Raw genomic sequence first — 14,724 nt, forward strand, 5'->3', positions numbered from 1 at the left:
GGCTTTTGGATGAGATTTTATCTTTGATTTCTAATAAAAGGTGCGTAAACATAAACCAGCGGACACAGTCACCAGCCTTCTTAAGACACCACGTTTGTACTGGTGGCTGGAATCAGAAGAAATAATTAGTCTTTTCCTTGTATGGCAGAGTGTCTGAATCTCATCATGTACTAATGATCAGCAGCACTTTACAAAAGGGCTGGTAGCAGGAGTTCCTGACATCACCTTACTCTGAATCACGCAAAGTTTGCAAAACTCTAGCTTTTTGCAAGCACGTGACATTATTATATTTATAACCAGGTCTCAAGATTTAGTCTGTAAAAGCTCCTATACTTACAAACTAAAAATATAAAACAAACAACAGTGATTATAGAATTAGGGAACCGACAGTTCCTGTGAATAGCCAGAAATGGTCCCCGAACCATACACTCAAATGTAGTTCCACGCACTAAGCTATGGAAAGAAGTCCTTAAACGTTATTCATTTTCCTGACTCTCTTAAAAAAGAAAAACTGTAACACACATCTGTGACCTAGCAACAATATGGTTTGAAATACTTTCCAGATCACTGAACTGTGCAATACCTTTAAAAATGGGATGACAAAAGGTCGCAGTGGGAAGTTAGTAGCTTCTTGCAGTTTGGAATGAAATTCTTCAATTGTCAAAGTAGAATTCTGTTGAGAAAAAAAATTCTGTCTTGGTGACAAAATAATGAAAACACTTAGCAAGAGAAACAGTAACCAAAGCACTCTGAAATTGCTTAATAACTTGTTCTTGATATTGATAAGAGGATAAAGAAAAGCATGCCGCATATTAAATTATTACCTTATTAAAATACTCAAAGGAAACCACCAGCATCTCAGACATTCAGTGCCTGTTGCTTAGAGTACAGTTTAAGCTCTCAGGTGCTAAGCATGGAAATGCTTTCACATTTCAAACATCAGTTAAAGCTGCTTTTCTCAACTTTTTTTTTTTTTCCCCTATTGGAGCCTCTTGTTATTTCGTTCCCAGTGCAGAAGTGGTAATTAACATGCACACACAAAAAAAATCACACTTTTTAAAGGCACATTCAGATTGTTTGAGGAGGAAAATTGCACTTTGCCTCTTCTACTTATAAAGAGGATTGTTTATTACGTTCTAGGCTATGTAGTGAAGTCGTTACTTTACAGCTGAGGGCATAATCATGAAGACCACATGCTGCGCAGGGTCGACCAAGGGAATAACGTAGTATGTGGACATTCCCAAGGAAAAGATCCTAATTTGCTCCTCAGAGCTCAGATGAAGGTAGAAATCAACTGTAATTAACAGCGGGCAAGCACTTTTGATCTGAAAGTCAAGGGCAGGTAGATGCTCCAAAGCCGTCTTTAGTTTCTTTACTAGTTCCCCTTTCCACAGAGAACCATATGACAAGCAAAGCCACATTAAACAGGCATTTTGGGTATGGAAGCAAATGGAGAGTAGGACTTACTGAAGTTACACTGCCTACATTAAACTTCCTTTTGACACAGACTCAAGTGAAGGGGTACCCATGGCTGTCAGGTAGTGTTTTGTGAAGATACAAGCAGAGGACACCTGAGCCCTAGTACTAAACAGTGCTGGCAGTCTTTGCTCCACATGAAGTCAATGGCAACTGCAGCTGCTCAGAACAGATGTAAATTACAGCATCACAACAGCATTTTTCCTGGTACATCTAATTATTGCTGAAGGAGATACACAGGAGACAACAATGTCTGGCAGAGAGGGGGCTTTACTGGGAATAAAAAGAATCCTGGTCCAGATTCACAACAGTTTGCCTGTAAAACAGCAGCCCAACTTGACAGATGTAGGTAAGAAAAAGCTGAAATTATCATTCAGCCATACAATCACGTAAAGATAACCTTATAAATAAGGTGACTTAAGCAGCAGCAATGCCCTGTCAGGTCCCTCATTGTTGGGTTCAATGAATAACGAGGAAAGGTTTTCCACTGCGTAACCACAGTCCAAACATATCTCCAGCTCATTCTGTTAACCAGTATTCTGCCACTATACATATAGGGCAGTCTCCTTTCTCCAGCCAACCGAACTAGACAAGCCAAACCATATTTTACTACATTATATAAGTCAAGGTACGTCTACATTAGGGGTGCTGCCAGTATAGAACGAAAACCCTTTCACACCATTACAGCATAATACTATACTGGCAAAAAGAGTGAAGTCTCTATCTGGTTGGGAATAGCTGCCACTCATGGGAAGCTAGTCAAGTTACTCATGTTAGCTCCGGCAGCAAGAGCCAGCACTTCATTCTTGCATGTTTGGTATCCCTGAAGTATGACACGTGCAGTGTATGTCAGCCAGTCTTTTATATAATAAACATGTCAAGCATAAAAGAAGGAAAAGGAGAGAAAAAGATCACAGTTATTACATCATTGTTTTTTTGCTTACCACAAGTCCTAGCACAAGGGTACGCACTCTCTCCCCAATCTCTGGTGAAATGTCATTGCCAAACTGCTGTAAGGTTGTAAGAAATCTCTTCAGTTTGCTGAGTTGCCTAGCTCCACAAGCTGGCGGTAACTGCTGGTTAGCCAGAGAAGAGGAAGAGGAAGAGGATGGCCCATTGCTAAAGCCATTAGGAGGAGATGGAGCTCCATTTAACGCTGTTGGTGAATGGCTAGTGCCATTGGTTACTGAAAGAAAAAGAGAGAAGGAAGGATAAAATAGAGAGAGGGGGGGAGAGAGAGAGAGAAAGAAGAAGACAGAGGGGAAAATCCATCAGCTTATGTTTTCTGTGCTTGACCTCAAAATTAATTAAGTTGCACAATCAAAGATAATTAGCCTTTTGACAGAGCGACACTCTGCAGTTTATATCTATTTCCCAGTAGCTGGTACTGAACGGTGTATGGATTGGAAGTAACAGCAGCTGCCTCTCACACAGCCCCCGCAAAGTGCTCCTCGACCTGAAAAGCATCATTTTAATACCAGCCTTTTGTCAGAGGATTTAAAAAAGAGAGAGAGGGAAACAGAGAGAGAAAGAGCATGAGTGCATGTATGATCGAAGACAAAAAAAATTGCTCTTTGGGGTAGAAAAAAACGTGCAGACATATTTCATGAAGCCTCAGTTTATCTCTGAATATTTTTACTTGTGTTTTGTACACACAACTGACAGCTGTGTTTATAAAACAGGACTTTCACGTTTTAACCTTACACCACCCAACGAGAAGGTTATTTTTTCCGATACAGATTTCCTAGCTGCTAACATATGGAGCACACGAAGTTGTCTGTGCAGGTACAAATGGTGCCATGCTCACTGTGGCCTGAAGCCTTGCAGTTAGGGCATGAAACTAGACTTCAGAAGACTTCTCAGAGACAACGAGCAAATCACTCAGCTTTCATGTGCCAATACCATATCTCTAAAAAGGATAGGAAAGCATTCCCCTCCTGTTGCAAGGTTGCTGTGAGAATAACTATCTAAAGTACTAAGTGTTCAAAATTTATGGTAACGAGATTCATGCAGACATACTGAAGACAACAACAGACAGTTTTTGGCAGTGATTTCAGTTTGATTCTTATCTGCACTCCAGAAGAGAGAAAAGAATCAAACCGAGGACATCCTTTTCCACCCAGGTTACTTGGAACAGCAACAGTCAAACACACTCTGTTGAGGTTGTTGGAATCTGACTCACCAAAACGACAGCGAATGGCAAGAAAAAGGACGGCTCCCTAGAAATACGAATGTACCAGTCACTGGCAGGTGTGGGCATGCAGTACACAACTGTACCCAGCAGCAGCCGCGCTCAGCTGGCCATTGCCCTGGAAAAATTTGCTGATTTCTTTTTGGGAAGTCACTCAGAACCCATCCCAAAAAACATCAAAAATCAGGAACTTGTCTACAATCAAAAATGCATAGGAGTATTAGTCTAAATTGCTTCCTATTTAAAAGCATAACCGTGGCAAGCTAGCAACTTAAAGAACTTTCAATGTTTCTTAATGACCAGCCTCTCTGAAGCCAAACATCCCTTTCTCTTTGTCACTTTCTCCAGCAGTCATCTTTATTTTTAGACAGCAAGTCCTTTTTGAGGGTGGGCACCTATCACTAGAATTAAATCACTACCCTATTACCAGATTTTTAAATCACTACCACAATACTTTTGAAGGAGCTTTTGCCCTAGTGACTGAAGTGCCCTTCTGGAGGTACTAGAGAAAAAGCTACCTGAATGGTTATCTAGTTTCTGCTTGTGTTTCATCCTAGTTTTTGGTTGCCTATTCTAGCTGCGTGGGCTAGGGAGAACAAGAAGTGGAAAAAGCAGAAACAGAAAGAAGCTGGCCTCAGCAAGTTCAGCTCCACGTGTAGCTCCAAGCCACGCTCTCTGAGCGCTGCAGTAGAGTGAGATATCTGAGTAAACAAATACATCGTGATTGCAAGGAACTTGCATAGCCAAAAGTCATCATACCATGAACTTTTTTAAATGAGGATTGGGAAGAATGAGAACATGTCCTGCTCTAGCCTGACACCACCCAACAACTCAGTCACTGGTAAGGGGCTGCTCTAGGCAAAAGGTCCTGGGGCTATGATCAAGAAAGCACAGAACATCAGAGTTCATTATCTAGGACAGATATGAGGAGGAGAAAGGCAGGTGAAATTTCTCCCACAACAAAAGAAATATAGTAATACTCCCTAAATGCAACTTCTCTAAAACTTTTTTTTTTTAAAAATAGCCCACCCCATACTACTGATTTTATCTCTTTCTTTATAATGTCTGAATTTGCCAACTGGCAAAGATCTACGTCATTTCTAAAGCAAAACCATGTTATTAATAAAACAGAATTTAGCATTTAAAACTTCAAAGTAATATATGTCAAGAGTTTTTAATCGTCTAAACCAAAGAAAACAAGCATACTCTTGACCAGAAAACGAGTACGATCTTCCTGGCCTACAGGCATTCCCACTGTAGTAATAATAAATGTAACAGACACTCCAACAGAAGTAACTGTTTACTGTACAAGCTGGAACCGCTAAGGCCAAACTCCAAAATCTGACAGGGTAAAAGGCAATTAAAATTAGACTTTTTTAGACTTTTAGTCTTCATACAAACAGCCCCAAAAATCCAGCTGTGGTTCACACACCTTCCAAAATACTGAACCCAATCAAATAAACAAACATCCGGAAATCTTGTGAGTACTCCGAGGATTACAAGAGTGATTAAAGAAGAACATTGTCCCATTCCTTTTATGATTACCCTGAACTGTGCAAAGTGCATCACACTGGAAAGCTTAATCTGTAAGAGCCCCATCCTGCAAAAACCTAGAAACAATTTAACTTTAGACCGGAGCAGCTCCTAGGATGATTCAGGTGCTGGAGTTAAGCAAAACAGACAAATCATTGCAGGATCAGGGTCACTAGGTTAAATCTGAGTTTATGCGAATAGCTGGCACAAACCCTCTTCCTCACTGTTTAAGTTCGATGTAAATCGTCAGGACAGGGTTCCCTGAGATAAGTAGTACAAAGGCCTCCAGCTGGCCTTCTGCATAGAGGTGAATTTTAAATAAGGCATTTAACAGACAGAAAGGGACTAAACAGACATAGGCAAGACAAATAGAAGATGCTGCCTTCATTCTGTTTAGGCATATGTATTCTACTGTTCTAAAAATGTTTTATTTAAAATGTGAAATGTAAACACATTCTCATGTTTATACTATTACAAGGCAGTATAAAAGAGACCAAAAAATTTGCAGCTAAATCTTGGTAAGAGAAATGTGGATCATTTCATGGCTGTGAAAAGAATAGTCCAGACAACATGCCAGATTCAAATCTCAGTTACGCTGACACGAATGCAGAGTAATTCCATCAAGACTAGTAGAGTTTCTTGTGTGTTTACATCAATAAACTGAGACAGAGATGCAGCCCCCAAGCGATTTAGAGAAGTGGCCACAGACTAGAAATATCTAGATAAAACAATAAAAGGCCTTTATTTTTTGTTTTATATCAATATTAACTAGACATTATATAGCACTTAAATCAGAATTCTTCATTCAATCGTAAGTAGGATGAAGATAAGTATTTTCTTTATGAATTACTCCCACTTGAAAAAACACCCACCCCCCACCCCCACCCCCCACCGTTCTTAAAGTTTCTATACAAGAGGGAACAGGATCCTTTAAACAACAGAATGGCATAAAAGAGGAGAAGGTGGTTTTCTGTTATTCTCACAGAAGGACTGATCTGATCATTAAGTACACGGGAAACCAGTGCTCGCTCACTGTTCTTTGACACTGCAGCCAAGTTGTCAATTAAATAACAACACAACTCTGAGCTGAATGTCTTAATACCTTAAAGATGCATTAATCTGTTGTGATCTTAGTTTTGCTTAATTACTTTATCACAGTACAACCAAATGCTGCTCCCGCCATGTCATGCAGGTTTCCCTTCACATATTTTGGTTTCTTACGTACAGAATAGAAAGAATATGGAAGAAAAGGAAGAAAATAAGTCTAATTACACGTTGTGGGCGTGAATGAACTGGTTCTTGGAGCTCCTTGGGTAGTGGGAGGAGGTGGCATGGTTGGAGGCGTCAGCCTGGATTGTGTCTTCACATCCACAGGTGAGTCTGGCATTGTGGAATGCTTCTCAGTGCGATCTGCAACACACACCACAGGAACACACCAGTTTATTTCCCCAAGCACACCCCCTCTGACAAAATCTTAAAAGCTAATACACTAAGTGAGCCATTTCAGCATCTGCCACAAAAGATTACACCTGATTATCAGCTCCAGTGTGCTTTTCCCAAATTACATCATCTAAACCTTACTTAAGAAGGTGTAACGCAGATGGTAAGACCTCATTTGTAGCAGTGGTGCATTATCTTTTTTTTTATTATTTCTAGCGTGTGCAGATGCTGCCTCCCAAGCACTCCTGGAGCTGCAATAATGCCACCTCCCTTCAACGCTCTCACGTTAGCCAGGAGGAAAAAACAGATGTAGAGACAGGAAGGTAATAAATCCCCTCACGACAGCTCTTACAGAACTAAAACCTGAAGCTCTTTAGTACAGGTGAGGTATTGGGTGGGATACTGGTTGAAGCCAGCTCTCTTCATGTCTCTTTTTTGTAACACCTGCCGTCCTCTCCATCGTTTCCCTTTGTAATCATGGAGAGATACTTATGTTAAATACCGCGCGCCTCCTGGATCGCTTTACCGCCCTGCCCTTGGATATTCTTACATTCACTAGAAAAATGAACACAACATGCCAAAATGGTAAGTCTATCATCACACATACATAACATCTTTTTTTAAAAAGTATCTAAGTTTGCACCTTCACACATTAAGAACAACTTTAATGTTCAAAACCTGCAAGAAGTAGAAACATACCTCCCCAAGAAAACAAAACAAACAAAAGGCAAAACCAGGCAGAAAACCTAACAGTTCTCTTGCAACTAAAGATCTAAAGATGCAAGGTATTTGATATAGAAGCTATAGAAGTATCTTCTTTTTCCAACATCTTTTTGGACACCTCTACGTTAAAATTTTAAAAAACCCACCCAAACCCTTATGTTTCATTTATTGAGAATGGGCAAAACATGACAACATTTACCAACTGAAAGCAAAATTAAGGCTTCCTTACTCATGCCAGGAACTTAGGGAGCCATCTTGAGTAAAGATGAGCAAGATCAAGTTTAGCTTTTAATGGGCATAAGTTAAATTCTTCCATCCCTTTTTTGGGGGGCCGGGGTTATTTATTTTATACACTGTCCTACACAAGTCCTCCTGAGCTCCATTAAACTATTTTGCCAAGCAAGTAAGTGTCGCTGCTAATGGGTAAGCACGTACGTCTGTGGTTTTAATTCAAGACAATAGTAAAGTCCGTCACGTTCTATAAATTCTGTCACTCCACTTTGCGACGTGCTTTCCTTGTTCTTACTAACAACATACAAACTTCAACCAAAAAATCATCTCTAAAATTTGCCCTGAGAGACACTAGGAGAAACTAAATGCAATGCACACATTGAACAAAGGAAGGATATGTTTAAAAGAGCCTCAGAACACTTAATTATCAGAAAGTTAAAAAAAAAACCAAAACCACCCACAAAAATTAACAATGCATAATTGATACCAATCTTTAGCTGCCTGAAACTGAGGAAGTATGTCCCAGAGATGCAGTGTGTCAGGTACTGCAATTATAGAAGCCATCTTCACTCTTTATAGAAGTGCCTACAGACAATGCTTCCATTCTCAGGGAAAGGGAGTCATTTCATATAGAATTTAGAGATAAGTTTGGGGAAGATGAGCAGTGAAGCACCCCCAGAACAGGATGAGGGGAATACAGATACAGTATTAGAGGATCTGTAGTGTTGATCTAAGGTTAGTAAACCTCAGCTGTGTAGGGAACAGTATCCAAAATGATTAGCTTAAATATTAAGGCTGCTACACAGACAGGTGAGGTTTGATTTGCAAATCAAGCAACAGTAAATTATTACATGCTGGAAAACAAAAGCAAGTTTTTAAACATATTCTATACAAATTTCCCTTCCATATCGCTATACTAAACCAGTTAAATCTATATCTTCAACAAGTATAAAGAACTATGAAAACTCGTCTTGAAACGTTAATTGCTTCCTTAATAGCTGAATTCATCTTGCACTCACCTCAACCAACCTCAGCAACAAGGGAATAAATAGCTTTCAGCTCATGTTGCAACAGAGGGAAAGAGGCACAGCAGTGAGCCCAAGCCCTCCTAAATAAAGGCAAATATTTCTGCCATGCCAAGAAAGGAGAGAGAAAGGGAGGCTTGCCAGAGCTGGTGGGGAGATAACAGTGGGAACTGCTGGTCCATCTGGTTTTCATTCTGCTAACACTCACATTGAACTGTTAAGGAAGGCAGTCCAGGTACACAGATTTGAAGCATGTGGGAGCGCAGACACAGGCACAGAGGAGATGGAGGTGGGTGGAAGAAGGAGTGAGAGAAATCGAACTCCTCTAACAGTCTGCTGCTCGCAGCGAGCAGGCACAGCCTGTATCCTCCAATTCAGCTGTTGATAACTAAAAGCGATCCTGAGCCTGTAACCAACTGCACGGCTCCTGCTCCCCTCCTTTGCTGCATTTCAAAGTTCAGGTTTAATCAAAAATGCACTCAGATTGGAGGGGGGAGGCTTTCCCAAAAAGCTGGCAGTGTTTTGTTACTTAAATTGAACACGGTAGCGGGAAATAGTCTGTTGGTTTTGCCCTCCAATTTCAGATTGCCATTCTACTGCGATCCAACTGGTTTTTACCCCCTCAAACAATGTCTGCCACCCAGTTTGCAGATCGCTGAAATTATCCACAGACCCCTGTACTTCTCATACGAATCTAATGACATTAGGCTTGATTTTCCTAATTACCTTTCTTTGGACCTCTTGGGGTAAAAAAAAAACCCTCTACAGACCACTTACCTTTGCTTAACCTCTCTCTCACCCTTACAAAGCTCTAAACCCCACTCTGCTACTGTATCATCGCAGGCAGGCAGATTTATCTCTGGTTGTCCATAAGTTCCCTAGCCCTGCCTTCTGTAAGGAGATATAAGGCTCCCCTTTCAAGCACCCCTCAAAACACTTCTAACCAGGGTACAAGATTATCTTGTCAGAGCAGAGACTCTCCTTGGGGGGGTGGCTTTTGAAGAAGTACAATGCAAAATGCAAAGCTCTTCGGTGTGCTTAGAAGACACCACCACCACACCGCCCAGGAGAACAGCCTTTATATCCCACTTTTCCACCCTCTTTAATAGCGAAACTCCTGCAGGAGCCATTCTGCTCTTGCTGCTACTGTTTACCTGTTCCTTGCCTCTACAGCTGGTTCCCTAACCTCTGAGGGAGCTATGGGGCTGGGAGCACCCGCCTACAGCGGCTCTGCAAACCCACAGCGGCTCTGCAACCCCACCACTGCCACCACCCACAACCCCAGAGAACCTCAGCAGCTCTGTTTTTAAGAAGCTGATCTCTCAGGGGGTGGAGTGGTGATGGAACACAAAGCAGAGCCACCACTGATAAAAGCATTACCAGTTCTTGAGATCTGAACTCCTAAAGCTTGTAGTGTCTGATACTTAGCCTAGAACTCCAGTTTCTACAAATCATTATTATTTTTTTAAATGAAAAAAACAAACAAAAAAACACCACAACCCAACAACCAACACTTTTTACTCTAATTGTTGAAAAATAGCCTGATGATATGAAAGCTAAAAGCAAAACGGTATTTAAATCATATTCACGAGCCAAGTTTCCCCTAAACCATGTTATTCCATGAGGGCTTTTATGTATAGACATTTTTCATACAAACTTTCTGTGGATATTCTGCTAGCCATACATTCAGAGGTGATCAGGGTTTGGGAGGGGAAGAAAGAATCCCTCATGAGGAAAAACTGTATTTTTTACATGTGAAAACCTGCCTGTGTATGATTTCATGTACATTTGCTCTGGTTTTATAATACAGGAGCATATACATTGAACTTTGCCTGAAATTTGGAAGAACTTTAAGGAAAACCATGTCTTAAAATTGCTTGATTTCTTGAATTCAAAAACATTTTTATGCTTTCATGTCAAACCAAATTCCCCATTTGCAAAGTTAGTTCTGATTTTTTTTTTTTCTTTTTTCTGTTGGACTGACATTTCAAACAATCATCCTGAATTAGCAGGGACACACCAGAAAAGTTTCATACAGGCCAGTATCCCACAGCATCACACATTTCAGAGTGCAGGGTGTGTACAGAGAGAGAGTAACTTCTTTCAGGTGCAAAGATTTCTTCCACCGAATCCCTCTAAACAGTGACAGACTTGCACTCCTTAGCCCAGTTCAGATCAAATGGGGCTGAAACCAGAGGTCCTCCAAACCGGAGGGAAAAGGAGACATCTGCAATTCATTCTGCAGTGTTCGCTGCAATCAATTCAGGATGGAGATAGATGGTGAAATAATGGTCTAGTCCTAATCCATACACACAACCCTCTGGTGCAGTGAGAGACTTAGAACAGAAAATGTGTTTCAAGTATGCAGAGTTCTATTGCATTTGCTTTGGATTATATTTTTTTACTTAAAAAAAAAAACAAACCCCAAACATTTTGAAATATACATTCTTGAATCTCTTTTACAGCATAGAGTGAAGAACTGTGATTTTACCACAGAAGTATTTTGCTACATTTTAAATTAAAGAATGTTGTAAAACCAACTTTAAATTGTGATATTTCTTCTGTGGATTTCTTGGTTCATGAAACTATACTGTTCTTGTCATTCATTCAGTTTTTATGGTGGGAGTTATTTTTATCACTATTTTTAGCTGTTAGGTGAACATTGATACTTACCGTAAGCACAGCCAGCTTCTGAAGACAAATAGCGAACAGACAAAGTAAAACGTGCAGGAGTAGGGGCAAAGAGAGATGTGCATGTATTCAAACTAATTTACTTTACTTCCTGTGCCCTAAAAGATTTAGTCCGTTTTTAAAACAAGGCGGTCTTTCATATATGGCAACATTACAGCTCACGTGGCACCCTTCCAAGTCTAACGCATCAAGGAAAGCTGATGTATGGAACAAAATATGGAATACATAAATACTTTACTGATACCATTTCAATAGCCAATTCAGTGTCAAGCATTTCTAGGAGTGGTGTGTTTTCAATTTCCTTTTTTAAATGAAAAAAAGTATGGTATAATACGCTATGGCATTTATTTTACTTTTAGTTAGTGCAAACAGTTCCAGATGTATATTCAGGCATGAAAGATTCTTAAAAGACGCTCTATATTGATTGTACAGTACTTACTACTTCTGTGCCAGCATGTTAAAAATAAAAACTGCCAAATTAAAAGAGCCCATTGTCTTGTTTCCTTTAAACTCACAGAAAGAACAAACCCCGCATAGGACACACGGGATTAGAACCCGCCTCCACCACCCAAATTATATTAATTGAGACCTAAATCTGTGGGATTTAATACCTATGATGGTTACCTAGATGGCATTGGACTAATTTTGATTATTTTGAGAGGGATTGCAAGGAATTTGCAAGCAGGTAACTACAGGTTGTGAGTCACAGTAGTGACAAACTGGGAGACAGAAACCCACAAGTCCACCTAAGATGACAAATTACATAGCACTCTCATCCATAATGCTATCACGCTACAGTCAGTAAAGAACCTTCCCTCCATCAGATTTGGCCAAGCCAGGCAGCACCGTTACAAGGCAGTGTTTGTGGAGACCCACAACTCCTGACTCTCAGACCGGCCACTACGCAGAGCAGGACAATATTACGAGAGATCTGCCTTGGTTGAAAAGGACTCGTTTGAGAATGCACAGTATAAGGCTGATATATGTGGTAAAGCCTACCCACCTCGTGCACTGCACACCTAGGGAAACCTGGAAGTCCTATGATGCAGCCATAAAACGCGACATTTGGACGACACCACTGCAGACCCTCTCCCAGCCAAGCATGCCTGGGACTTGTTTGAGACCGGTCCAATCTTCATTCCATTCGTCTCTTGGCCCTTTTGACTTTTTCTTAATGAATAAACAAGGACCTAAACACAATGGATGTTTTTGTGCTATAAACAACTGATCCCAAACAGCCATAATATAGACATAACTTTCTGTCAGCACCAGATGCAGTCTCGTTATTGGCCTAGAAAGAAAACATCACCCGGTTTCCAGTTCCCCAGTGGAGAACTTCTACTCCCTAGGTGATTTGCAGAAGGGCAATATCAGAAAGCAGGTCAGACACTCTCAGACTCCATCTTTTGTCACAAAACATTACCCCTGCAAGTTTTATCCACCAGGAATAAGAAGGCGTGTGGGGCGAGTGACGGACATGCACAGCAAAGTTTTCAAGACAACATAACATTTCACTGCCCCTTTAGCATGCTGGGTATGAAGATCACATACTGAAGATGACTCTTTTGCAAGAGCAGTGTCACAACTTTGCTGCAGTCTCATCTTGGTTATCCTCTGCTCAGATAGTTGAACATTTCATATCACCAGCTATTCTTCAGAATAAATGAAAGCACACTCAGTTTACCCATTTCTTCTCATTTAATATGCAGGAGCTAGAAGAAATTCTGCATCCTGGGAGTTCACTGAAGTTATCTCAGGCCAAGTTATCAGAGCTTTCTTCAGATGTGCTAAAAAAAGTCTTAAGAATAATGCAATCTCCACTCTGTCTCCCAAAAGCTAAAAGAGTTTTTTTGCTACTGTCTCCTGAGCTTGTGAATGATGTAAAGTAGGTGAATGATGGAAAATGCTTTACGTCATGTTCTTCATCCAAAATGGTACCCTTACTGGTCCTACCGTCATGACAACAAACCAAAAATGCAGAAGCACTCTCTTTTGTTTCAGTTCTCTAGGGTGAGAGGTTCTGACTGGCAAAAAACCTATGTCCCACGCTCATGGCTTAGCAGCTGAAGGCCAGATAGTTACACATATTAGAAAATAAGCAATGCATGAGTTCAATCTCAGAGTTGAGACAAAAATGTTATGGCTTGGCTTTGCTTGGACATATTATTTTCTCCTGAAAGAAATAAACTTGTCTTACCATATAATTTCATTTTAAAAGAGGAAAAAAAATTAGAAAAATAATCTTTTTCCTCGCCTTTAACAATCTGACATATTTTGACAGTTTCAAAACTATCATAAATTCACTTTCCGTTATTTAATAATAAAAAACTGACTCCTGTCAGAAATGCACCTTTTTTTAAACGCCTGTTTTCTCCTTCCCCCTTCCTGGCTTTGCAAATTTTACCATGTAAAATCACTTGAACATACAAAGTAACACAGGGAAGAAGAATGCATTCTAAATCTAGATCTACTACCACCATTATGGTTTATGAAATACTTTAGCAAGAACAGACAAGCAAAATTAGGGGCCAAATTGTGGCAGCTGCCCTAAGTTTCCATAAGCCCCCAGAAAATAAAGTCTACAAGTTCCCTTGTCATGGCTGAATACATACGAGTTGGCCTGTAACAAAGGTGAAGACAATGCAGATTTATTCTAAATATGCCACCAAGCATCACGAAAATGCCTCTATGTATACATAACTAATGCAGTTAATAAGCAAATAGTCCCACAATAATTATCGAAATACTATTTTCCTGTTTACATTGTTTCCTGTATCTTTTCTACTTCATTTTGTTGACAAGCTACTAAACTAAGAACTGTGTGTTTTGAGTGGTTGTCTTTCACATCACAGGAACTATTACTGCTATTCCAAAACCAGCTCACTGAACGTTGAGGCCCAAGTGAAGTGAAGTGAAGTGAAGTGAAGAAGAGGTGCCCACCGCCTCCAGCATGAAGAACTGAAGAACAATCAGAGCAACTGCTGGCCAAACCCACTCCCTGGCCTCCCCTACAAGCTACGGAGGTGAGGAGGTGACAACTCCTCCACATTAGCAATCACTCCCTTCACTTCTCCTGTACTTACAGAGGAAACCACCAGGGTGTTTTTGGATGCGGCTTCCCAAAGGCTCCCTGACCAGTAATTCGTTTCCTTTTCATACCATCTTCTCTGGAAGACCTACCCTTGTCAAGATTGCATGTTATATGACAAACTACAGATGAAGTTAGACTGATATCTAAGAAACTCAAATGCCATCAGTATCGAATCGGTATTGTTTGTATGCTCTTACATACTCAACCACACACAGCACATGTCCTTCCCACCAGAAGTAAGAACATTTTCTCTCCCAACGCCAATTAAAATTTCCAAACTTGCTCTCCAGAAGCATATTTATGTTTTTAATCCAAAGTTTGTG

At 40.4% G+C, this 14,724-nt stretch overlaps 1 protein-coding gene across 3 annotated transcripts in view; it reads right to left on the bottom strand.

Annotated features, from left to right (window-relative positions):
- The window catches only part of RUNX1T1 (RUNX1 translocation partner 1), a 118,420-nt gene that overhangs the window by 47,642 nt on the left and 56,054 nt on the right, over nt 1-14,724 (bottom strand). For all 3 annotated transcript variants that reach the window (XM_009275460.2, XM_009275459.1, XM_019471068.1), the window contains 3 exons: nt 6,473-6,610; nt 2,421-2,662; nt 584-673 (listed from right to left, as the gene is read on the bottom strand). In XM_009275460.2, coding sequence (XP_009273735.1) covers nt 584-673; nt 2,421-2,662; nt 6,473-6,610 — 470 coding nt within the window. The remainder of the gene's footprint in view (nt 1-583; nt 674-2,420; nt 2,663-6,472; nt 6,611-14,724) is intronic.

The sequence above is a fragment of the Aptenodytes forsteri genome, unplaced genomic scaffold (genome assembly GCF_000699145.1).
Source record: "Aptenodytes forsteri isolate BGI_AS27 unplaced genomic scaffold, ASM69914v1 Scaffold208, whole genome shotgun sequence".
Classification (NCBI taxonomy): Eukaryota; Metazoa; Chordata; class Aves; order Sphenisciformes; family Spheniscidae; genus Aptenodytes; species Aptenodytes forsteri.